Here is a 21,425-nt window from a genome sequence, read left to right on the forward strand (position 1 = left end):
AACTTACGCGTGCTAGGAAAGTTATTTGCGAAAGCCTGATTGTTCATCTCTAATCTTGCAAACACCCAGAAATCAACCGCTTCCTAATCAGTCATTTCCAATGTCTATAACCAAATACTGCCTTATTCATGGCAAATCGCCGCATGATACGACTACAAGCTACTCCTACGACTTTCGAGCGACCATCTTGAAATCAGGTACTAAAGCAGCCAAGTCCTCCATGCTGACATTACCTCCCGTCAATACAACACCAACTCTTACCTGCCTATGAGCCCCCGCCGCCCACCTGTGAAACGCATCGCTAAATAGCGCCGCAGCCAGCGGCACAGCAGCACTCGGCTCGATCGCAAACCCTAGCTCCTTCACACCCACTTTGAGCGCTTGCTCGATTTGCACCTCACTAACAGTGAGCACTTGTCTTACATTCCCCTCGGCACGAATATGTTCCCAGTTTGCCTCGCCCGTCAGCGACCGCAGCCCATCGGCGATTGAACCAGGTCCCTGGAGCGTGAGCGCGCGTGTACCGACTTCGAGCGCAGAGGCCAATCCGGGCCCTCCAACGGCGGGCTCACAGCCAAAGACGGCCACTCCGTGAGGCTTGCACGCTGCGATGGCGCCGCAGAGTAAGCCTCCCCCGCCGCTCGGGACGATGATGGCGTCGAGTGGATTTCCCGTTTGGGATGCCTGCTGCAGGAACTCTTGCACTGCCGTCGCCTGACCGAGGACAATGTTAAGGTGGTCAGCGGGCGGGATGAGAATTGCACCGGTAGCGCGCTGGATGTGCTCGGCGAGGAGGACCCGGGAGTTAGGATCGGTGCTGGAGAGCAGGACGGAGGCGCCGTGGCTGCGGGCTGCGGCGACTTTCTTTGGGGGACAGTTGGACGGTACCACGACGTAGGAGGGGATGGGAATGTTGCGGGCTTTGCTGGCGAGCTGGGCCGCGTGCGCGACGGCTTGGGCGTGGTTTCCTGGGATTCTTTAGGGAGTGCTGGGATGCTGGGCAGGGCGTTGGATTACCTGTACTGTACGCCACTACACCATTCTTTAGATCCTGGTACTCGAGTTTGGCTAGGAAGTGACAGGCCCCTCGGAACTTGAAAGATCCAGTGTGCTGGAGATTCTCACACTTGAACTGAAGTTCGACTTGCGGCGACGAGGGCTGCTTCGTAGAGCCGAGGATATTTTGATTCGCCATTCTTGTCAAGGTTGGAGAAGTCCGGATAGGTGTTCTATGGACAATGGGTGCGAGTACGACTGCTGCATTGCGAACATCATCCGCGGAAGGTAGATCGTAGGGAGCCATGATGGTACCAATCCATTGATCATGGTTCCATGACCATATATGCAAGCCTCCACAGCTGAAATGCCTGCTTAGGCGGCGCTCTACCATGCATGTTACATGGTACCTGAGGTACCATTTATTGGCAGTGTGGCATATGCTTATGGCAGCCGTGCCACATTGGTGGCTGAGCGTTTGTAGGTCTGACTTACTCAATGTTGACTGCCTCATTGCCATTCTGATTGGTGTTAAGAAAACCTGAAAATGAGATGTTGGACAATCCTGAGAAGACTACTTAGCTTTAGGGTGGAATCCATAACGTAACGCTATGATGGCTGTCTAATGTCCAGTCACGTTCTGTTGCAACCCTCTATATATTTACAGCATCAAGCAAAATAAATGACTCCATGTCAAAGCAACTACTGTTCCGTATGGCCCTGCTTAGCTCCGCCCATCCCATCACTGAACCACACAGTAATCGCAGCATGGGTAGTCGTAACATCCACCGCAGTCATCGCATTCGTGGTAACAATTGCACAAATTCTGGTCCTCCTCAAGATCGTCGCAGCAAATACACATGTTTAGTTCTTTGAGATGAAGTATGGATCCAAGTAAAGTAGAGATTGGGAAAAGGGGTACCGTTTTGGAGTGTACGCTTGGGCTGGTCAGGTAAGTGCGGAAGAAGGTAAATACATAGATACGCTGCGCATTGGGTTAAGTACTCATCGATAACACAAACAGGCTCGCAATTAACCGGCACAGTGACATGTGTTCCGACAATCAGTCCGTACCAGCAACGCGCCCAGCGTGGCAAGCCAACGGCGTCCCCATCTTTGGACAGCTTACCTGCCACTCACTCGGGTACAACAAGACATTTGTCCTCCGTAGGCTTAATCGCAAATGTATCCATCATCTTCATAATCGCCTCGGCCGTGCTCGGGTGCAGTGTAACGCGCGGGCACTCACGGAAGTGAAGCACCGGTCGCTCGCACAGCATCCCATCCATAGTCGACGAAGCGATCAAGTCGCACACTCCACGTAATCCCGCCCCAAGTAGGAATATTGTCTAGAACGGGGCTTCAGCCAGGGCAGTTCTGTGTGCACACCGATAATCGGCATTGCAGCCTTGATATCCTGCACCAAGCCGCTCTTGGTGCCATTCTTTAGATTTCGAAAGGGCCCGCCGAACGCAAAGCCCCCCGTAACATCTGAGGCCAGGAACATCCACCATTTCATGACATCGCCCTGGCCGGCTTCCAGATCGGCTTTGATGCGCTGCACGGTGAGGTCAGCCAGCTCAGTAACCTGCGGCTTCCACTCTGCAACAATATTCCTGGTGCCGCCGGCCTCGAAGAGTCGACGGCGTCGGCAGGTAGTTTTGTTGTTGAAGATGCCGAGAACGCCGCATGTCTCGTCAGTGTATTGGGGAGGCACTTGCTTCTGGTACCATGGGCTTTCGTTGAAGTCGGAACCTATGCGGTGGATGGTGCGATAGACTTGGATGTTAGCTATTCCAAACTCGTGGGGGGCTATGCGGACGTATGTCTTTCGACCAGCCAAGTCGTGGACGTTGGAGGAGTGGGAGACCAACCAAGTGGATGTATCGCGATATTCGGCGTGCAGGTATCTGCATTGCGAGTGGTATGCCTGCATATCTGAGAGAAAGGGACCTGGTATGCTTAGAAGGTCTTTTTGGAACCGTGAAACCACGGCCCAAGATTGTTTGTGTCAGGAAATTGAGCGAACGACGAGTCTTGGGAAGTTCACTTGCAAGCTGATCCAGCACAGTAACAGCAGTATGGCATACCCTACACCCACATATGCATTGAGAGTGGAGAAACCATGGCTGTCACCTCCAGGAAAATGAAGTGATACAGAGCTGTATTTCAATGATTGCAGTTCACGCCTGTGTTTGACGGCGTGTTGCTTAGTGCTGACGAGTTGACTCTGGATCGTCCAGAGAAAAGCTTGACACATGCAAACATTGAACGCTCGAAGTTAATTCACTATCCATTTCGGACCTGAGACCGTTTGTTAGAAGCATGGAAGGTCTGGGAATCTACTCCAGTTGAGGCAAACCGAAAGACACCGTGGATGCGCTAATGATGAACAAGGAGGCCCTCAGATGGAGAAGGAAACCCTGAAGCTGTAGTGTCATACAACAGGACAGTGCATCCAACAATAACATCTTATGGATTTTAAGTGAGCTGCTTGTAAGGATAAGCTGGCCAAGTTCTCTGGAATCCTGGTCTTATCATGCGTGAGGGGCCCGCCAATCAGAGGCCTAGAAGCTCCGCAGACGTGGCAGCCATTGACTTCGACTTCCACCTAGAACGTTTGACTTTCGAAAACACCGCCATTGCTCTTTGGAACATTTCGGGACGATGATGATCTCCGATCATATGCTACGGAAGGCGGCTGGGAGAGATGCAACACGCGCTTGCGGGTCAGTCCACCTAAGGTCCGCGCCTACGTCATACCCCGCTCATCCCAGCTTAAGAGCTCCAGGCCTTCTGTCCACTCGAAGCAGCACACCCCGACCATCTCTCTTCTACACCTAAATCAATACTTGAACTCTCGACAAACCACTTTCAAACCTACCTCTCTCACTCCACTTTTATAACTCACTATGGCCTGGTTCACCAGCACCGAAAAGGCCGCCTCCACGCCCACCGAGCCCAAAACTGAGGGCGGCTCTCGCCTCGGCATGGGCGCGGAGCAAGACCGCTACGCATCGCACTTCCAGGTACCCGAAGGCACCGCCGACCGCGTGAGGGAGGGCTTGAAGAACTTCGCTAGCAAGAAAGGCAACGGCGCGGAGCAGGATCGGTACGCGTCGCACTTCGGCCTCGACAGCGACCCCGTTGCCGCCGCCGCGAGGTGGCTTGCGAACCAGCAGGGTGGCGTGTCCGGCGCGGAGCAGGATCGTTACGATGCGTGGTTCGGGCTTGGGCATGACGGGTGGACGAGAGCGAGACACCTGGCTAGCACACAGGGTGTGGGCGCTGAGCAGGTATGTTCTCGTGAGGTGTGATGCTTGGATGGATACTGACTGTTGTAGGACCGCTACGGATCGCATTTCTCTATCGACACTGGATCGGTAAAGAGGGCGGCGTTGTCGGTGGAGGAGGGTGTTAAGCAGGCGCGCGACCGGTAGAGTGCGTCGATGATGAATTTGGATTTACTGAGGGTTGGATATCACCGCATACGAACGGCATCAGAACGACATCAAAGTCATGTAACAATAGCAATCGCATTTTAAATAAATGACGAAGGTTTCGTCCCACATTACCCGCAAGATGCTATAACCATGTCTCTGATATGTGCGAGCACATGCAAACCCCCGCAGTCTTCCAACGCCCAACGCCTCGCATGCAATGCTTAATCGCTGTCACGAATCCAAACTCCTCAAAGCGTATCCACTTGTCTCCCTTCCACCCTGCATGCCCTATCATCACCATCATACAGTCCTCGTCTTTTGTATCCTCATGTACAGGTCGTGTCTAGAACAACCACACATACCAAAACAACACACTAACCGCCGCAAAAAAAGCCAGCCACACCTTCCACCCCACGCCGGTCTTTTCCGCCATCCTCAACATCCGATTCATCGTCCCGCGTAGCCGTAATCTCGAGTTCTCAAACTGGTCATTCATCTTCTCGGCGAGCGTCGTTGAGTCGCGGATCTCCACGCCGATGGCTTCGGTCAGCTGCGTGCATCTGTCAGCACCGTTCTGTTATATAGGGAAAAGATACGGAGTGGACGTACATCCTTCAACATCTTCACCTTCCCAATCAATGCCCCTGCCTGGTCATCATTCTGGCTCTCCAACTCATCCAACGTCGCAGCGCTGTACTGCCCTCGCGAATTCGGCGTCGCGCTCCTGTATGTCCCACTCGCACCTGCACCACTGCCATTTGCGCCAGGATACGCGCCGAAGGACGGACCGTCCGGTGCGGACGAGGACGAGGGGAACGCGTAGCTCGGGCTGCCGCCGTAGGGGGATGCGGCGTATGGCGAGCGGGGCTTCTTTTTGTCTTTGGAGGGGGACGCGCTGCGATTGTAGGAGGAGAAGAGGTCGGATTGGGCGGAGGGGCGGCCGAATCTGTGGGCGCGTGTGAGCTACGTAGGAAGGGTGAAAGGGTGCAGGGAGTGCGGCATACCTGTTAGACATTGTGGTGTGCGCGCGGCGGTGCGCGGAGGGTTTGGGCGGCGAAGATAGGCCTGGCTGGTCGTGAGGCTCGTGCAGGGACGTGTGCAGGGTAATTTAAAGAGGCGCAGGGTGAGAACTTGGTTTGGTGGTGCTGTGCTTCGAGGACACTTGTCGGATGGGTGAGAGCGGCGATAATTTGGGGAGTGACATGGGTCGGTCGGCGTTTTGGGGAGAATGACCCCGACCGTAGGCCTGGACCACGAGCAGTCCACGTGCCTGGGTCTATAAAGCCGTTTATGTGCAACATCGTATGCTTGTGTACTTGTGCTCGCAAATCCACGTGGAATACGGTTTGTAAACTGGTAAGAAATATAGTCACACAGCTCCTACTTCCTTTGATCAAGTTGCTATACGATACATATCTTCATAGTACTAGATCTGAATTAAAGCAGGCGCCTTCCCTCCTCCAATCCAAGGCTGTTCATATAGCTCAAGATCTCATCTTTTAGCTTTGCTAGACAGCCAAGACAACTAAGATCCCCATCACTGGTAATAAGCTGGTGCAACAGCCTGCACCTTCGAATACGCGCTGTTCACCGCCTCCAAGACCTCCTCCGGCAGCTGTGCCTTTCCCAGGTCCCGCAAGTTTTGCTCCAAATGCTTCATACTGCTCGCACCCACTACCACTGCATCACCTATCTCTTTCTCCAACTTTGAGTGCCAGTTCAACCACCTCAGGGCCACTTCCGCAAGCGTTAAGCCATGCTTGTCAGCCGCAGCTTTCACCTCATCAATCCCGTCGAAATAGAGATCGTTCCAGTACCTTGGGCGATGGGTCCGGCTCGTCATAGTTCCCGGGGCAAACCGACTTCCGGGCTCAAAGTTGGTCTGGTCGCGGGAGTATTTTCCAGTCATGAGTCCGCCGGCGAGTGGGGCATAGGCGTAGAAGGAAATCTTGTAGTGGCGGAGACATGGGACGAGCTCGTCTTCAATCTTACGGCTGAAGACGTTGTAGACACCCTGGTAGACTGTCGGCCTGACCCAGTTGTTGCGGATACAAATCTCGGATATTTGCGCAACCTGAAGTGTCAGCATTCATCTATGGATACTATCGAAGGGAGGATTTCTCACTTCCCAAGCCGGATAGTTTGATAAGCCAAACCTCCCAAACCGTCCCTCTTCATGCAACTTATTCATCTCCTTGAGAGTCTCCTCATAAGGCGTGTTCCTGTCTGGCGCATGGAGGTAGAACACATCGACGCCCGTCTTCTCCGCCGCCAGAGCCTTCAAGCTTTCTTCTAGTCCACGTCTCAATTCTGCGGCAGAGTGATCGTACAAGGGAAAGTCCAAAGCTGCTCTGCGGAAGTCCGCATTGGCAGCCCCTCTCGTCGGATAAAGCTTGGTCGCGATAGCTAGGCCGCGCTTCTGCCAGTCATTCTGCGCGAGCATTGACTCGGAGTGGCCGTTGTTGTACAGCCGTGCGGTGTCGATCTCGCTATAGCCACCAGACTGGAAAGCGTCCAGCATGATTGCTTGATCGGAGAGGCTCGTCACTTGGCCGCTTCGAGTACCTTCCGGACCGAAGGTCATCGCACCAAGGACGACTTTGAGATGTGTTTGGGCCATGATGAGGAAAGTCTTGGTTGATGATTTGGGTTCACACTGAAGTTCAAAGATTTGTTAGTGTGTATAATCTGTGGTGGTTCGGGAAGCTCCTTTATAGCTTCCACGCTTAGGGAAGGTTTCGGAGGAAGCCAGGATATGCTCATTCTTGCTGTAATGGAGTTCAGCATTATTCCATCCAGAAAGGGAGAATTGTTGTACACGACTAAAGCTGACTGGAGCCCTAATTCACGGTAACTCCGCGTAAATCCGGATCGCATTGAATGCAGATCTAGAGAGTACGGAAACAACCGGCGATATACAATTAGATGTTCGTGGTAGGCAGTTGCTACGTGTAGAGGACACTGCATTGGGTTGGTGTTGCTGATGGCTGTGACCTGCTCGTGCCTCCATGCTATGTCTAATGCGGCTGATCTAGGCTGAGTTGCGAGCCGTGAGCTGAGCTCTTCTGGCCTGCTCACGCCTGATTCAGCGGGCGATTCGCGGACGAATATTAGCAGACACTGTGGAGGACAATGATACTTCCGTGGTCCATCAAACGTGATCGGTGTTAATCTCTTTCGCCGGTGCCATAACGATGGAAACGATTCACATGGCGCGAGCTGGAACAAGAAGATACAAACACATTGAACGAGCATTCAGTGTGAACATTTACCAATGTTTGGCTGGCCGTCAAGATGCCCATTAGGCTGACGTCGGCCTCGTCTCCATACCATTGGTGGAAAGGCCCACATGTTAACCTACAATATAGCCACTTGAGATCATGAGAATACGAATGTCAAAATCTGTGGGGGGGTTTACGTTTCGTCTGAGCAGTCGAGAGGCGGAGAGGAAGGTTGGGGTTGGGATTGACGTGGGGCTTCGCCTGACGCGTGCACGGGCCGCGACTTCCACTTTACGCGTCGCGCTTTCCTCACACGCGCTCAGTTGAGCCGGGCAACGCGCAGTCCTAACATCCACACGTTCGATACCGACCATGGCTTTTCCGCAGCAATTGCGCGGCCGATATGCCCGTAAGTCTTGCCCTGGAGCCTCACAAGATCTCAGAGAGTAATCCATAGTGAAGATGCCCCTGGCCCCACGTTCCTCGCGTACACTCCGAACGGCACGAAGCTGATCACCGCCGGCGTCGATAACTTCTGCCGTGTCTTCACCACAGGGTCCGACGAAGAACCCTCCAACATCGATGACTGTCAGGAAAACAACCTGTCCATCGCAGCTGGGGTAAGTGGACTTGGGACACAAGAATACCAAACCAACTGTGCTAATACGTGGAGCAGGATGGGTTCTTCATCACCGGAGCTGAAGATGGAACCGTAAATAAATACTCCCTCGGGACCAACGATGGTGGAGACATACTCTGGAGAAGCACATTGCCCGTCCGAGATGTAGCGCTGAGTCCGGATGGAAGCTGGGTTGCGGTCGCGAGCGAGTACGTGTTGGAACATGATGTCTGGGCAAGTTGCTAACATAACGTAGCGAGCTCGTCGTACACGTCATAAACACGAAAGACATACAAATCGTCAAGCGCCTACGCGATCAGAACCGCTCCGTCAAACATGTCTCCTTTAACAAGAGCGGCACACAGCTTGCCGTGTCCTGCGTCGATGGAAGCATCTATATCTATTCGATGGACTCTGAGCAGCCAGAACTGGTGAAAAAGGTGGACAACATGATCAAGAGACTGGAGCCTGAGGCAGATTCAAGCGCGAGGGTAATGTGGCATCCAGACGGGAAAGCATTCGCAACTCCGACCGCTCTTCGCGAAGTCCAAGTCATGTCAACGAACGACTGGGAGAAACAGAAGACGTTCAAGACCGAGCATACGTCAGACATCACTGCGGCAGCATGGTCACCGAATGGCGCCCTCTTAGCTACGACTTCGAGTGACCTCAACTTATGCCTGTGGGACGCGAAGACACAAAAGAGATTGAAGAAGTATGACGATGTCAAAGCCACCATTTTAGCCATGGCATGGCATCCCACTGAGAACATCCTCTCATACACCAATTCCGAGGGTCATCTATACATTCATACCGACTTCGTCCCTCAAGAGCATGTGGACGTAATGCGGAAACCTGTCCAACCTGCGCCATACTTGCACGATCCTTCCGAAGGTCGATCTGGAGACCCTACCGCTAAGCTCACAAATGGGTCAAAGCACGTTCTGCCCGAACGCCGGGCCAGAGCTGGAAGCGCCGACAGTCTCGATGACCTGTTAGGCGATGAATTCAGGGACGATGATGATGATATGCCGGATGAGGTTGATGATGGCTTCGTGATCGATGACGATGGTGCTGGCTACACTAACGGCCATGGCAAGCGCACGAATGGACACTTGGGTCCACTCGAGTCCATCAGTAAACGACGACCTACTGCTCCTACTTTCTTACCGTACATCCACGAACCTTTCCAACCCGGTGGCACCCCTTGGCGCGGCAATCGACGCCTGTTATGCTGCTCACTCGTCGGCTATGTCTCCACGATAAGTCAAGAAGGGTCACATTATACAGCCGAAGTCAAATTCTACGACGAGCACGCGCACCACAACTTCAGATTCACCGACGTGTTTGGGTACGATAAAGCTGCGCTTACTGAACACGGCACTTTGTTCAGCTGCCAGCCAAAAGATGATACTCCTGCTATGATCTACTACAGGCCGCATGAAACATGGACGAACCGAGCAGACTGGCGCACGAACTTGCCAGCTGGTGAGTCTGTAACAGCAATTGCACTTTCAGAGTCATACGTTGTTGTGACCACAAGTACGAACTATGTTCGAATATACTCGCTTTTCGGCCTACCGATCCGCGTCTATCGTCAGAAGGCCTCGCCCGCAGTAACGTGCGCGGCATGGCGCGACTACGTCTTGACTATCGGGAACGGGCCCGTAGGTGGAGATGGCACATCTCAATTGCTTTATACAATCGAGAACGTGAAGCGGGACGAGATATATCAATCGGAGGACATCGTCGCCCTTCCACCTAACTCTTCGCTAACATCTGTCTTCTTCTCTGCGGACGGCGATCCGTATATCTACGATTCGGACGGTGTCCTGCTAACACTCCTCCATTGGCGCACGAACGGCCAGGCGAGATGGGTACCCATGCTAGATACGAAGTGCATGGCGCGTCTAGCAGGAGGTGGTAAGCAAGAAAGCTACTGGCCTGTTTGCGTTTCTCGTGATGCAGATGGAAAGCACGTCTTCCATTGTATGATTATCAAGGGGAGCGAAAAGTACCCGACCAACCCACCGCCTATGCTCAGCGAGTTCCCGCTCGAAATTCCTCTCTCGTCAGCGATAGACAAGAGCCGAGAAGGCAAAGATCGTGATGTGGACGCAATGTCCGACGACGAGGACGTAGGTGCTGCTAAGAAAACGGAGAATAAGCAGCAACAGCACGAACAAGACTTCGTCCTTTCCTCAGCTCTTCATGCCCAGCTGTTCGACTCGCTATCACATACACGGCCCACAGCACATCAAAAACAAGATTTGGTCAACCTGGAGGTACAGATTGACCGATCGCTGCTACAGCTCCTTGGTCTGGAATGTCTTGCAGGCGAAGATAGGGGTATGAAAGCACTGGAACTCGTCACACTCATGCGAGATGCAAATGGCAAGATGCTCGATCTCGCTAGCAAGGTTGCACAGAGATATGGTCGGGATATGTTGGGTGAGAAGATCCAAGAGCTTCAAGAAAGGAAGCTATTGGCGAATACGGAGGAAGAAGATGATTTCTAAGTCGATGGTTAATTGAAATGCTTTAAGGCTTGATTGATGTGTACGCTAGTGTAAACGTTGGTCTTGGTCAGGTTTCATATGATACCCATGTCTTGTATGCGATTTTGGATTGGGTTACGCACACCATGACGATGAGGCTTCAGGGTCGCATATCTCTCAGCAATACGTCAGTTTACAGTATCATATTGACTCCCGTTTCGCCACGCGAGGCATAGCGCATATCTACGCGTGGTTCAGACATCATAGCTGATTCGATATGTGGTCCATACAGGAACGCGCGTCAGCTCTTCCGCGTAATGCGATGCCTCCCCTTCTTCATCCTCCCACCAATTCTGGGCATGCTCATGGCAGAGTGCAGACGCGAGCGAAAGCTTCAAGGAATGCCCGCGTCGTTGCTGTGCTCTGACGGTGGTAGGCGGGGTGTTTAACAGCTACATTGAGGGGATTGTACGACCGGTCCCTGCAGCCGTCCTCGCCTTCGGTATCTCCCAGGCTTCGTCCTAAGGACCTGCATACCACGAATGAGCAAAGTTGTTCAACATCATTGGCGACAAATTGTTGTTGTAAAACATGAACTGCCCGAAAAGGGCGTCGGTCTGCCTCGTATCTGCGAAGTGTCCTTCAATAAGGCTGAGGCTTTACACTCTCCGCGCGTCGTCGGTCCTGGATGAGGCCGAAGATAGTGGGATAGCATGGAGCTTAGCGACCTTAAGCGTTTTGCTTGCGTACTCGATTCTTCTTCTCCTCTTCAAACCCAAATTCGGCGATCATGTTTAGCTCCCTACATTCAGCCTGATCACGTGTTCCCTTTCATACGAAGGTTCTCCATGTTATAGCCTCAGCCTTTTCGTCGGCTTCTCTATATAATCCGCGCTGAGACATCCAAGACTTACACCACCATCCCACCCAATCCCACGTTCAAACCATGGCTGAAGCCGCCGGCCATTCTCCTCGCCGTCCTCGATATCGCAGGCCTCAATCTCACACACATCTGCAGCAAGATGAAATCCAATGCCAGCAAGACGAAAGCGCGTAGTAGGGCGCACATTCGGCATCTTAGTAAGCCCAATGTATGCACCGCCTACCCTTCCTGCTTTCTTTTCCACGCGCGTAGAACCTCGCTCCCAACCTCTTTCGCTGTTTCATGTACTGTAACGGTAGCCGATTTGGATTCAAGGCAGCCCTGGTCGGATTAGTTCCGCACATGGCAACCGTCAAGGAAGTGCAGTGTGAGGTCACCTGGCGGGGTGTGAAGTTTTGTAAACGTGTGAATGAGACGCCAATGCCGCAAGCTGTGGAGGGGTATCATAGCTTTGAAAGTGAGTCGGCGCTTCCGGTTGGGCTTTTACCTGAGCTGGGACGGCATAGGTCGCTTTGTACGTCGTAAGGGTGGATGGTGGTGGCGAGGTTGGAAGCGAAGAAGAGGGGTGGGCTCTTGCTATGATTTCTGTTCTATCGATGGTACCCTAGTCGTTTACTTGAACCAAACACCAACATACGCCGCTCGCTCTCGCAAGGCTCTGACCAGCTGAGGGAAGCGAAAGTTGTGGAATTCTTCAAGTGCAAACCATCGAGACACATTCAAAAAGTGTTACAAACCTGAGCTCTGGGCACGATCTAAGGCGCTGCTACTCCCGCAGCCATGACCGAAGATGATACTGCCGGGCTGAACTCTACATTCAGCGGATCCTTCTGCCACGTCTCAAACACCTGCTGACTCGTCCACTTTGTCAAATAGCTACCCTCCGCTACTCCCGCAGCCATGACCGAAGATGATACTGCCGGGCTGAACTCTACATTCAGCGGATCCTTCTGCCACGTCTCAAACACCTGCTGACTCGTCCACTTTGTCAAATAGCTACCCTCCGCCACCTTTAAATCGTATCTATACAGCAATACTGCCAGGAACAGCCGCATCTCGAGCCTTGCCAAAGGCTGTGCGGGACACTCGCGAGGGCCCACACCCCACGGCTTGAAGGCAGCCATGTCGTTGTGGTTCAGTGGCGAGTCGGGTGACCATTTTTCCGATTCGTCGGCGGACTTGAGGAAGCGCTCTGGGGCGAAGGTGTCAGGGGAGGAGAAGTGCGATGCGCTGCGGAACATGGAGTAGCATGATACAGAAACGACTGTGTTGGGTGGGATGACGCGACCTGCGATGGTGGTTGGTGCTTCGCTGGGGAGCTGGCGGCGAAGCATGTCTGGGAGTGGAGGACAGAGGCGAAGGGACTCCTCTATTACGGCGTTCAGGTACTCCAATTTCGCTGCATCGGTTGCATTGATACTCGCTTCGGAGGAGAATGCTGCGCGAACCTCTTCTTGGGCCCGCTTGAGCTTGGAGGGATATACGAGCAGATAGTGAAATGCTCCTGAGAACGCAGTGGTCAGGCACTCAGACCCAGCCACTAAGCAGGAGAACACGTTTTGTTCTATCTCATCGTCCGTGATCTTGGCGGTAGGGTTTTGCTTGTTGTACTCTGCGAGATGTCCCAGGACATCCGGATGTCCACTTGGCCCATGCTTAATGCGGTTTTGGAGGCGCTCGTGTCCGTCATTGAAAATCATCTTCAGGTCCTCGAAGGCAGATCTCGGAGTGATTGCCATCAGAGCGTTATTGATCCACGGGTAGTACGTTATAGCAGCCGCGATGATGACGCCCTGGAAGTGAGAGAGTACACCCATGATAGCGTGTCCGGCACCTGTGTCCAGACAGTCGTATGACTTCGACCATGCCAACTCGCCTATGATGTCGAAGGTGGTGAAGTTCGACCACTTCACCATGTCAACGACCGCAGATCCTTTGTTTTTTGCGATAAGCTCATCGATGCGCGCCGTGAATTTATTGAAATATGACCGCACGGTAGGCTCGTACTCCTTGACGGCCTCTTCTGAAAAAGCCATACCCAGCGCCTTGCGAAATCGACCGTGGTCGGAGCCGACACCAGAAATGACATTGTAGGACTCGATCCCTGGTGGTCGCATTCCCCACTGCGGCGGACGAATCTCACTGTCCTTTCTCATGTAGATGTCATTCCATGCGCGAGGGTCATTGATGTGCAACTCATTGGGCGCAACGCGGACGACTGGGCCGTACTCATCGTGGAGCGCTTTGATGCGGAACGAGTTCTGCCCTGTGACGAGGGTGAACAAATAGGGTATGCGGGAAGCGCTCCATGCTTTCGGTCCCGGGAATCTGGCCAAAGGGTGGAAGAAAGCGTTGTAAATGGCTCGTGAGATTACATACTGTATGGGTGAGCACTCGTTACTTGTGCACTGGTGTGAAACATACCAGGACATAGGCGCACACCGCCTTTAGAACGAGGCCCATGATGCCGAAAGACTCGAACTAGAAATCATCTCTAGAAGTGCCGATAGTTCTGCATTTGATTGTGTATACCAAGATTTGACCTGTCGGACCGAACACAGCTGGGGAGTTTGTGATTCGTCGATGGTGTCCAGCGTCATCCGAGCTCGGTTTTCGGGTTTCAAGGTCACGAAATCAGAAGAATTCTGACTTGGTGTATCTTCACTTGACTGTTAGAAGTTAGAGAGACGGTTGATAGATAAACTCACGATCGGTTTGATTGACTGAGCATGAGCTGGTAATCATCGTGGAGACTTCGAGCAAAATCCTTATCGATGCTCCCTATACAGCTATGTCGACTCATTTTGCAGTAATTGCCCTTCCAGATATGTAACTCAGAGTCTGAAAAATTACAGCCAAAGTCGAACGTCGTGCTGCGAGTGATCAAGTCACCTTCGGTACAGCGACTTAAAGTCGGTGCTCAGTTGTGCGCACTTAGGCTCACGAATACGTTATTGCAATAGAAGGAAGGCGCACAAGTGGCCTCGCTCTCGTTATCGCGTGATGATGGTCTCATCTGTTGATCGCAGCTTCCATCGCTTGGAGGTGTTTAATTGTTGTAAAACTCCTACTTAAACGCCGTCATTGAACTCATAGTCCTTGTCCCATCGCTTGTCCCAAGGTCTGCTTCCGTTCACAAATCGCAGGTCCGTCCCGACGCGAATGACGTTACAGGGGTCGAAATTGATTGTTGACGCATGGATCTGTCGACTTGTTAAATAGCTGGCGTACATGTTCCAGACCACGTACAGTGTACGGCGTATGCAAGACAACGTCCCCCGCTTCATAAGAAGTCACGAGCCACCTTTTCCTAAACGTCTCACTGTATTCTTTCGGCCCATCGGCGAGTAGGCCTGTGGAGAGCATATTTTGGTTGAAAGCATTCTTGGCTTCCTCGTCTGAAAGCCCGCTCTCCTTCGCCTTCCGGGCAAAGTCAGCTTCAATCTCCCGACCCAAACTATTGCCTGCGCTCATCAGTAATGTAGTTCTAAGCCTAGGCACACACCGCCTACCATTCTCGAGGTAAATTAGCCCTCCCCCAGTCAAACTAATGTCACCCATAGGAACCCATGCAGTGAAGCTGGTTGGCTCTCCGTGTCTCAAGAAGATCTGGTCGTAATGCACTCCAATTGCTTTGTTGCCAGGCGTATTGTTCCTTAGCAGACTCCTTCGCACTGGCAGTGTGTCTTCGCCCCAACCCGAAATACGTGCGATTGCATCTCTGAGCACCGGATGCTTGCAGAATCTCTCCTTATACCATTCGTCGTAGTGCGCCTGCAATGCGAGATCGACGAACACCTCTGCAGTACCAGCTCCAGGCCTGCCATTCCCTGGAGATGCGCCGGCACCTATACCAGGATAGTCGGCAGCATCCTTGCCATCATCAAAGATTCCCTCGACTGGTGCAGTTCCGGGTTTCAGTACACCACTGGGGGCAAGCCTGTTGAAATACTCTTCTCTGGCCTTCAGGACGTCCTCGCGGGGTAACAGCCCTTTCAGAAACACGTAGCCATCTTCTTCATAACGCTTGCGAAGCTCCTCAACCGGAAGATCTGGAGAAGATTGTCTGAGAGGCCCTACTTGCTCAGGATGGAGCAGTCCATCGTTCACATACAGCTTCTTGCCATCGAAGCTGGGGATTTCTGGCTCTGGCGATTCAGCATGAGGCATGATGTCTTGCAAGTGATGCTGCGCAGTGGGTTATCAATATGCGCATGGACAGCGCATGGAGGATCAGCAACTCGAAAAGAAACTCAAAGGATGAAAGCCTTTCTCCTTCACGGTGTTAATATGTTATCCTTCTCGGGTTAAAGACACCCCATCAGGATCTGGCATGACGAAAGTGTAGGCGAAGATTTCCTCTTTCCAACCACGTCGCGTGGTGGGGGTTACCCCGCTCCAACTTCGGATTCCAGCTGCCTCGACAGTGTCGGGATGCAACCGGCTGATGGCCCAAGTTTGGCGCCTGACGAACGGCGACATTTTTGTTGGTCACGGCTGGCATAGAGGTGCCCACCGAAAATTCGTGGTCCGGCGCCCCGCTGCCGCCAGTTAGCGCGCGCAGCAGCCGTTCGCACATCACTGTCGCCTGCCGACACAGAGGGCAATTCACCCCGACTACGCCATATTGCCCATTCGCGACCCATCATAGGCTCACCTTCCAATGCCATGGTAACTTGTCCTCCACGCTATCGTTCTGTGCTTACCAGTCCTCAGTAATCGCTGCCGTTCACGTCACTATCGATGTATGTTGCGCACCAGAAAAAGCGCCTTTACTGGCTAAGAATTACTAGGCGACGGGAAGCAGCCGAAGTGCAGTCGATGCGAACAAGCGAGGAAGGGCTGTGTATATGAGACAGGCAGAAGGTTCCGCCGATCTTCCATCCAAGAGAGCTTTAGCACAGCGCAGCCATGGGTCGCGCTTCCTCCGCGCAGTACGTTTCATCAAGCCATGAGGTGAATGGCGCTGAAGCAAAATAGTACAGTTTCTCGATGAATCACATGAGATACGCTCTCAGTATGCAGAAGATGGGTTCAGTGGACCGCCTACCCCACCGAACCATTCACCGGATCAACACTCTTCCTGTGCTATCACTCAGCAGTCGCCCTCGGTTACTAGTCCAGCAGATGGTCTGACCGTTCTATCCTTGCTCAACTCTGAACCGAGGGTGCCTCCACAAAGCTATAGTGCACCACCAGCACCTACATCCTACAGCCTGCCGGTCTCACCTCGCGTTACGGATCCAGATGAATCGGGCAACTTTACCTACCAGCCACCACCAGGCGCACGAGTGCTTTGGCCACTGGAGAGTGAACAAGAAGCCATGCTCTTGCAACATTACGTCGACAATATTGCTTTATTTGTATGGCTACTCGCTCAGCCGTATCATCTACTGACATGTTCCAGTTTGACATGGTGGACAACCGATGTCACTTCGGCGTGCACGTTGTCCAGCGCGCTAAGACCAACAACACTTTGATGAATGCAATTCTTGCACTATCTGCGCGACAACTGAGTCGAATTAGCGACTTCGATCCATACGTTGCCGATGCTTACTATCAGCGCTGTTTCGAGACACTGATCCCAGCGCTTAACGACAACATTGCCATCCGCGACGAGTCGCTCCTTGCCGCAACCATCATACTAAGACTCATGGAAGAGATGAACATCTCCATCATCGGCTCGGACCCGCAAGGTCATCTCTTTGGCACACAGGCCATCATTCGTGCAGCTGAGCAGTCGTATGTCGGCACCACTGGACCTAACTTCCGCCAAGCGATTTACTGGGCCGCTTTTCGTCAAGAGCTATGGATATCGCTTATGACACAGCGAGCCTTCCAACTGCATATCTTTCCTGCAGACCGCTCAATGGGTCCCGCAGACGACTCTATCTGGGCTACACGAACGATTGCACATCTCGGGGATGTGTGCAACTTCGCTTTTGGTGAAGATAGGCACAGTGTGCTACGGTATAGTCAGTTGATGGACGAGAATAAAGTATGGAGAACACAACGGCCTGATAGTTTTGTATGTGTGGCTTGTTTCTCGGGTTCAAGAATCTCGCTGACGATGGTTTCAGGAACCACTTTTCTGGCGACAGGATAGAGACGGAAGTGGGAGAATGTTCCCTGATATCAGGTATCATCAGAAGACGCACGGTAAGAACTTGAGCCATCTAAATACTTGATTGCTGATGCTGCGTGATAGTAATGGGGAACCAATACAATACCCTTGCGCATATGCTCCTTGTTGTGCACGACCCTACAATACCACAGCTAGGGCCCTCGCACAAGCAGTCACGCGCAGTTGTTGATGTATGTCCCCTGTCATCCACTTCATGAGCGTCACTGATCCAAAATTCAGAGAATGGTCCAAGAAGACGTCCGTACCTTATGCGGTGTGGCGCTATCGAACCTGAAAGTGTTTCCTTGCATTTTCGTCGCTTGCTTTGCGATCGCGCTGGGTAAGCAAACAAAACATATGTCACATCATGTGCAGTAGCTAAAATATCCAGTCGGCGATCGATTCGCCGCGCGAGATGATCAGGAGCAACTCCGCGACCTGTGGTTTGCCTGTGAGCGCTCGCACGGCTTCCCTCCCACTACAAGTATACGGCAGCTCGAAGAGTCGTGGGGATGGCCCAGTACATGACAAACATATGACACAAATCGTACGCATACAACAATAAAATATTTATAGCTGGATCTATGTCTTGACACCCGAGAACAACGTTTTAATGACCGCCTCCGCAATCGAGGAGGGGCAGCGTACGGCGGATAACCACCAAATCTTCCAGACCCGTACGGCTCAAATTTATGAGGACTAATCCCAAAGGATCCAGGCCCATAACCTCCAATTCAATGACCTCCAAATGGAGAACTGTAACTTCCACCATAATACCCACTTGGGGGTCCCCCAAATTGCGAAGACTAGTACATACCCCCACCACTTCCATACCAGCCCCGACCTATTCTACCAAACGGTTGCATATTACCAGGTCCACCGCCCCGTCCACCGAGACCACCCCATCCAGCACCCGCAAACGGACCAGGACCCCCAAAGCCATCATTTCCTACACCCCACTGACCCACAACCTGTGCCTGCCGATTGAGTGCCTGAGCCGCAGCAGCTTGTTGCTGCTGCTCCTTAGACCCCTTCTCAAGTCCTCGTTTTAACTGTCTCTCCCTCCTGTCCTTCTTCACTTTATCAAGCTTATCAGGCACAGGCCTCGGATCCTTCTCCAGCACCTCCGCCTTGACCTTGTACTTTCCTCTCACATGTCCCAGCACCTCATCTGCCTTCGGCCTCTGTCTGAAGTCTTTCTTCATACTTTCCACAATCGCATTATTGAGTGTAACCGAGTACCCAGGCGCCGGCGCTGCATGGTCAAAGAACGGCACGTTCATCAAATTGCAGATACATCCCACGACAGCAGCGAGCTGCCATACATCAGACCTCCCCACAAACTGTGGATATTCTGGCGGCGTCCACCTCCTCGTGCACCAGCTCGTCTTTTTCCGGTCGTTCGCTGTATCAACCCAGATATACCTTCGCGCAACCGCGCACCCAAAGTCTGCGAGCTTGAGCGTATACTGCGTCGTCATACCCTTGGGCGTCGCCTCGTGGGCTAGGATGTTCTCAACCTTGATGTCCCAGTGGAACACCCTGTCCCACTCATTTTCCCAGTCCTCGGGGCGGTTGTAGGCAAAGCGCGCGGTGGGGTCGGGCCCGTAGTGGCAGTATGTCAGCGCGGAGAAGAGCTGGATGAACCACTCCCAGACGTCGAGCTCGTTGAAGAGCTCCCCGCCTTGGTATCGCGATTCGATCAGTGCTTCGAGCCTGCCCATGCTGCATTCTTTCAGGTAGATGCTCACTTTGCACAGCTTCTTGTCGACGAAGTGGTCCACCAGTTTGGTGATATTCTCATGCGAGGGCGACGAGAGATATTTTAGTATAGTGATTTCCTGTAGGATGGTCCCGTCCTTGATCATTGTGTCTTGGGCGCATTTCTCGATGTATTCTTTACCGCTCTTGCGATCTTTGACCACCCAGACGCCGCCATTGAGCGCGCCTCGATTTTCGGCGCCGAGCTGCCGCTCACGGGTCCAGGAGCGGGCGGGGCGTTGTTGGAGGGCGTTGTTGCCGTGCAGGCGGTGGTGGGCCTCGGATTCTGCTGCGTGGGTTTGGCATACGGGCGTTGAAGGCTGGAGACGTTGTATAATAACCTTTGGGTTGCTGCGAGATACTGGTTAGGTACTTGGAATTGGGTCATTGGTGCAGTTTGGCGATAGCGATGCCTCGTAGGAGTTGCATCGATAATATGATACTTTGATAGCGATCATGGTAACACTCGAATTCCTGACCTTCTGAACGGCCTTCATTCTGAATGTAAAGTCATAGTACTGATTATGTGTCGACCTTGAAGATTATTTTTCATTGTCACGGATTATCGCAAGTCACACGGCAATGTTGACGAAAGCTCTTCAAGCTCGCCCTTCTCAGTATAGAGCAAGCCATGGAAGCAAACATCATGACTCCAGCTTATATAAGGGTACCTATCTATCCTTTTGAAGCACAAGTCGCACTGAGATTGGAGTCCGCACTGTGAAGTCCCCGTCAGCCAGCTCAATAGCGCGCACTCTGGTATATCTTACTTGCATTGGTCATTTCATGTGGAGATCTCGGAGCCGTGAAAGTTTAGCCTCCCCTTCAATCCGCAACATGACTGATTCTTGCGACCCCCACGCCCTGTCCACCCTCACTGGGCCCAACCCAAGTGCGTCACCTATCAATTGTCTCCTCCAGGCGCCATTATTACAAAATACGGCATCGTAAATGGCTGCGCCATCGTCATCCTGGCTGAGACACTCTCCCTCAATGACGACGTTGATAACCGGGTCCTCAGCCGTCTGCTCCAATCAACTTACATCGACTCCTTCATTCGCATGACTGAAATGACGGCATCGTCATCCCAGAGGCAACGAACATGGAGAAGCTGAAGCAAATCCACTTCAGATGCCCGGAAATGTGCTAGCCCAATCAGAACTCTGCGATGCAAATGCTATGGGTGCCAGGCTTTGAGCCTTCGTATGACCTCGGTGTTGATTTTGAGGAGCCTGGAGAGACCCCGCCAGGGATTCGAAAATCAATAATCCATGGAGAGGACGTGTACCAGCGATACGGAGAGAGGCGCAGGGTGCCATTTGCTGAGGTGCGGGATCACAAAGGATGGCAGCGCAAGCTGTGGGACTTGTAGAGAGGTAAGATTGAAGACACGCGCGAAGAAATGGCTCACACAGGTGACATGCCAGAGGAGCACGGGGACTGGGCAGCTGGTATTGAAGAGCGTGAAGGTGGGCCTGAAAGAGAATGCGACGGGCTTAATGGGAGGAAATTTAGAAGGGGTCGAGATTAGATTTGTGGGAGTGTGGACTAATCAATAGGTGGAAGGAGAAATTGCAGAGAACGTGAAAAGAGAAAGTATCCAGGAAGAAGAATGAGCTATTACGAGGGCTGTGGAAGGAGCAAGGCTTATAGAAAGAGCGACTTCCGTGAGATTTGCTAGCGAACTCGAGAAGAGCTGTGAGCGGGAGGAAAGTTCCGCAATTATTGGTGGGAAAGGCTGAAAAGTGACAAGTGGAAGGAGCAAGTGCTAATAGTGCGGAAGAAAAGAGTGCGGAGAAACTGGAAAGAACGGGTGGTGAGGATCTCGAGGAGGCAAGTGGCATAGATGCGGATTGGTCGGCTGAAGAGGATGAAACAAT

General features: G+C 52.6%; 11 protein-coding genes across 11 annotated transcripts; 4 read left to right on the forward strand and 7 right to left on the reverse strand.

Annotated features, from left to right (window-relative positions):
• Positions 1-165: 165 nt before the first annotated feature.
• On the reverse strand, positions 166-1,303 carry CC84DRAFT_1262790 (tryptophan synthase beta subunit-like PLP-dependent enzyme; the record flags this gene model as incomplete). The annotated part of the gene is made up of 2 exons (XM_018185175.1): positions 166-968; positions 1,018-1,303. 2 exons carry the CDS (start codon positions 1,301-1,303, stop codon positions 166-168), a joined length of 1,089 nt encoding a protein of 362 aa, XP_018032138.1.
• A 775-nt stretch (positions 1,304-2,078) lies between these two features.
• On the reverse strand, positions 2,079-2,932 carry CC84DRAFT_1262791 (uncharacterized protein; the record flags this gene model as incomplete). The annotated part of the gene is made up of 1 exon (XM_018185176.1): positions 2,079-2,932. The coding sequence occupies one exon, from the start codon at positions 2,930-2,932 to the stop codon at positions 2,300-2,302; it is 633 nt and encodes a 210-aa protein (XP_018032139.1). The 3' UTR covers positions 2,079-2,299.
• Positions 2,933-3,637: 705 nt separating this feature from the next.
• On the forward strand, positions 3,638-4,503 carry CC84DRAFT_1167924 (uncharacterized protein). The gene is made up of 2 exons (XM_018179288.1): positions 3,638-4,292; positions 4,341-4,503. Exons 1-2 carry the CDS (start codon positions 3,909-3,911, stop codon positions 4,434-4,436), a joined length of 480 nt encoding a protein of 159 aa, XP_018032140.1. The 5' UTR covers positions 3,638-3,908; the 3' UTR covers positions 4,437-4,503.
• A 26-nt stretch (positions 4,504-4,529) lies between these two features.
• Positions 4,530-5,634, reverse strand: CC84DRAFT_1262793 (uncharacterized protein). Its single transcript, XM_018185177.1, has 3 exons — positions 5,444-5,634; positions 5,049-5,385; positions 4,530-4,989 (listed from the first exon to the last, which is right to left on the reverse strand). Exons 1-3 carry the CDS (start codon positions 5,452-5,454, stop codon positions 4,783-4,785), a joined length of 555 nt encoding a protein of 184 aa, XP_018032141.1. The 5' UTR covers positions 5,455-5,634; the 3' UTR covers positions 4,530-4,782.
• Positions 5,635-5,883: 249 nt separating this feature from the next.
• Positions 5,884-7,181, reverse strand: CC84DRAFT_1208841 (Aldo/keto reductase). The gene is made up of 2 exons (XM_018182188.1): positions 6,565-7,181; positions 5,884-6,513 (listed from the first exon to the last, which is right to left on the reverse strand). The coding sequence occupies exons 1-2, from the start codon at positions 7,057-7,059 to the stop codon at positions 5,977-5,979; spliced, it is 1,032 nt and encodes a 343-aa protein (XP_018032142.1). The 5' UTR covers positions 7,060-7,181; the 3' UTR covers positions 5,884-5,976.
• Positions 7,182-7,897: 716 nt separating this feature from the next.
• On the forward strand, positions 7,898-10,943 carry CC84DRAFT_1127753 (WD40 repeat-like protein). The gene is made up of 4 exons (XM_018175781.1): positions 7,898-8,069; positions 8,123-8,280; positions 8,337-8,488; positions 8,536-10,943. The coding sequence occupies exons 1-4, from the start codon at positions 8,033-8,035 to the stop codon at positions 10,796-10,798; spliced, it is 2,610 nt and encodes an 869-aa protein (XP_018032143.1). The 5' UTR covers positions 7,898-8,032; the 3' UTR covers positions 10,799-10,943.
• A 1,018-nt stretch (positions 10,944-11,961) lies between these two features.
• On the forward strand, positions 11,962-12,373 carry CC84DRAFT_218361 (uncharacterized protein). Its single transcript, XM_018185620.1, has one exon. It carries the CDS (start codon positions 12,070-12,072, stop codon positions 12,328-12,330), a length of 261 nt encoding a protein of 86 aa, XP_018032144.1. The 5' UTR covers positions 11,962-12,069; the 3' UTR covers positions 12,331-12,373.
• Positions 12,374-12,415: 42 nt separating this feature from the next.
• Positions 12,416-14,123, reverse strand: CC84DRAFT_1262796 (cytochrome P450; the record flags this gene model as incomplete). The annotated part of the gene is made up of 2 exons (XM_018185178.1): positions 12,416-14,038; positions 14,085-14,123. 2 exons carry the CDS (start codon positions 14,121-14,123, stop codon positions 12,416-12,418), a joined length of 1,662 nt encoding a protein of 553 aa, XP_018032145.1.
• A 606-nt stretch (positions 14,124-14,729) lies between these two features.
• CC84DRAFT_1262797 (uncharacterized protein) lies at positions 14,730-15,830 on the reverse strand (the record flags this gene model as incomplete). The annotated part of the gene is made up of 3 exons (XM_018185179.1): positions 14,730-14,863; positions 14,910-15,124; positions 15,173-15,830. 3 exons carry the CDS (start codon positions 15,828-15,830, stop codon positions 14,732-14,734), a joined length of 1,005 nt encoding a protein of 334 aa, XP_018032146.1.
• A 741-nt stretch (positions 15,831-16,571) lies between these two features.
• CC84DRAFT_1190006 (uncharacterized protein) lies at positions 16,572-18,312 on the forward strand (the record flags this gene model as incomplete). The annotated part of the gene is made up of 7 exons (XM_018181088.1): positions 16,572-16,616; positions 16,646-17,023; positions 17,068-17,688; positions 17,741-17,819; positions 17,869-17,975; positions 18,025-18,124; positions 18,176-18,312. The coding sequence occupies 7 exons, from the start codon at positions 16,572-16,574 to the stop codon at positions 18,310-18,312; spliced, it is 1,467 nt and encodes a 488-aa protein (XP_018032147.1).
• A 10-nt stretch (positions 18,313-18,322) lies between these two features.
• On the reverse strand, positions 18,323-19,992 carry CC84DRAFT_218426 (kinase-like protein). Its single transcript, XM_018185621.1, has one exon. It carries the CDS (start codon positions 19,650-19,652, stop codon positions 18,591-18,593), a length of 1,062 nt encoding a protein of 353 aa, XP_018032148.1. The 5' UTR covers positions 19,653-19,992; the 3' UTR covers positions 18,323-18,590.
• Positions 19,993-21,425: the final 1,433 nt, after the last annotated feature.

The sequence above is a fragment of the Paraphaeosphaeria sporulosa genome, assembly GCF_001642045.1.
Source record: "Paraphaeosphaeria sporulosa strain AP3s5-JAC2a unplaced genomic scaffold CC84scaffold_10, whole genome shotgun sequence".
In the NCBI taxonomy this organism is placed as follows: domain Eukaryota; kingdom Fungi; phylum Ascomycota; class Dothideomycetes; order Pleosporales; family Didymosphaeriaceae; genus Paraphaeosphaeria; species Paraphaeosphaeria sporulosa.